Raw genomic sequence first — 2,476 nt, 5'->3', positions numbered from 1 at the left:
CGCGACCCCCCCTTCGGGGGTCCTGGCTGCCCGGCAGAGGGGCCGGCGGCCGGCTGGGGGGGGCGGGCGGGGGTCGGGGGCAATTTACTCTTTCTCATGCTTGCACCTCCTCGGTTGCTGCCGGCAGCTGATACGGTGGCAGATGCAGGCGTTTCTTTGCACTGCTCTTGACGGCGTTTTTCAGAATACATTTTCAAAATGGGGAGTTTCTTGGACGCCGCTGTCAGCCGGTGCTCCAGGGTGCCACTGGTGGAAGGAGCAGTCCCGCTCATGCCGGGCTGTGCTTTCTTGCGTTTGTGCCCTTACGCTGCTACAAGTCTTCATGGAGCCGCATAACGAACTGGAAGGAAAGCCTCTCCTAGATTAAAAAATACTCTTTTTTTTGGTTAGTTTTAGCCCAGATCAGTCTCATCACCTGGTTCATCACGTAACTGTGTATGCTTTTACAGATGTAAAGAAGGGAGCAATAGGGGGTTTAAGTGGGTGAAGAAAGTGGAGCAATTCCTTTCGGTGGCGTTGCTGTTTTTTTGCTGGGTTAAAGGCTCTGTGAAACTGTAGCCCAGGTCTCCATGAGCAGTGTAATATCACCAAAACTCAGTCTGGCCCAACTGTCGTTTGGGCCCTTGACCAAGGAGTCTGCTGGAATTTAGTAATTGTATGATTGATGCAGCTGTTTGCATTGAAGGGGAATGTATAAATCTAATGTAGTTTTCTTTCTACTGTAGCTTACGTGTTAACCGTACAGTGGTGGTATGAGGAAGATAGCTGTTTCACTTCAGAAATATCTCTGTTCCAAAAGTGGGACAGCTATTAACAAGTAGATCTTTTTAGATGCTCTAATCAAAGTTGATCTTAAGTATTAGAAAGAAAGCGTATCTGGGACCTTGCATGCTGATCTGTGTAACGTGAGAGGAGCCTAGAAGTGTCAGGGATGAACATTGCTGTGAGGCAATGTCCTTTTTGTGGTTTATGCTGCTTGCTTTTAATCTGTGCTTAAGACGTGCTTCCTGTATGGAATATACACCTCAATCTTCTAACACACTTTGCATGGCATCTTTCAGCTCCAGCTTGCTTTGATGATGTGCCCTGAACGTCTTCTCAGTACTTAATACTTGACTGCAAAGGAAATATTATTTTATTTAAAATTCAGCAACTCTGAGGAATGTCTTAACATCACGAACCAAAATCTAAAGCAACATAAGAAATGAGGAATTTGTAACTCATGAAAAATTTTAAACAACCCTAGTCACTTGTCTGGGGTTGAAATCTTCAGACTTGATGCAAAATCTTACGTTTACAGGAAAAGTTAAAATCACCACCTTTTGTACTGAGAGAACGCTCATTCTTCTTTGTCCCATCTTCAGTCAGTAGTGCTGTCGAAAAAAAAAGAGTTGATTGAAGTCCTCCTGTTGCTGCTGCTGCTTGTGACTCTCCTCTACCCCATTCCCCAGCTGTCTTGTTTGAATGACTTCCTCTTCTGTCACACTTTAGACTCGCTGCGTTGGCTTATCATGCTGGCCCATGTATTCTCTGTCTTCTAACTGCCTTTCTCTTGGCACCTTAAATTCGTCCTGTGACTGTGTGATTTTAGCACCTTCATCTAGAATTTTCTCTTCCTTGATTGCTAAATGTTAATACATGCTGCTATAGGAGAAAGTATTTAACTGGCAAGGAAAGCTTCTTGTTAGACCTTGTGTTCAGTATTTGTAATTTATGATGCTAGCAAGTGTTGCTAGTCTTGTGCTTACGGACTGTCCAATTTTTATTGCCATTTATATTAACTTGTTGTTCCTCTTTAAATTGGTTAATGCAATTCTTGCTAAATCATAGTTTTCTCAGTTTAAATTTTAGGAATATTTTCACAAATTACATTTTGAAGATTGGAATTTTTTTCTGGTATTTTAAATAACGCCAAGTTCTGAACACGTAATCTCTAGCACAGTGGTGGGGCATTAAAGCCATGATAAGCTTTATCAGTTTTACTGTAGGTGAAGAACCAGTTGGGAGCAGATTTTCATTTTTGGATATTCAGGGAGGTTCAGTGTTTGAGTGTACACTGGAAGACAATTATTTCTGGTCAGTCATATTTTGGTACAGTGGTTTGAATGCTGATATAGCATCAATAGTCTTGAAAGGGCTGAGCTGTATATCTGCTAAGCTAATAAAGATAGGTTTTCAGGTGTGTATTAAGTCTTGTTGTTGTGTGTTTGGCCTTCAGTCTAGGAGGAAAATCCACTAAAATCTCATAAGGTCATACTGCATCTTAGCAATTTGGTTGAAATTGTCTTTATTGGGAAAAAACCCAACAGATTTGCAAAAGCTGAATTGGGAAGTTTTGCTATCAGAGTAATAAACCTTGCAGTATATGCGTACTAGTTTTGAAATGTCTGTAAACTAATGCAGATATTTTTTGTTGTGAGCTGTCTGACCAAGGAAGTGGGTGACTTCAGTGCTAGACATTTCCATTCTAAGTCAA

At 41.7% G+C, this 2,476-nt stretch overlaps 1 protein-coding gene across 1 annotated transcript in view; it reads right to left on the bottom strand.

Moving 5' to 3' along the window:
* The window catches only part of KDM8 (lysine (K)-specific demethylase 8), a 9,094-nt gene extending 8,770 nt beyond the window's left edge, over positions 1 to 324 (bottom strand). Inside the window, exon 1 of the mRNA XM_009320527.1 lies at positions 307 to 324. Coding sequence (XP_009318802.1) covers positions 307 to 324 — 18 coding nt within the window. The remainder of the gene's footprint in view (positions 1 to 306) is intronic.
* Between the last annotated feature and the right edge of the window lie 2,152 nt (positions 325 to 2,476).

Source organism: Pygoscelis adeliae, unplaced genomic scaffold, assembly GCF_000699105.1.
Source record: "Pygoscelis adeliae isolate BGI_AS28 unplaced genomic scaffold, ASM69910v1 Scaffold173, whole genome shotgun sequence".
NCBI classification, from domain to species: domain Eukaryota; kingdom Metazoa; phylum Chordata; class Aves; order Sphenisciformes; family Spheniscidae; genus Pygoscelis; species Pygoscelis adeliae.
The sequence above is the reverse complement of the archived record's forward strand: the minus strand, read 5'-3'. Positions and strand labels throughout refer to the sequence as shown.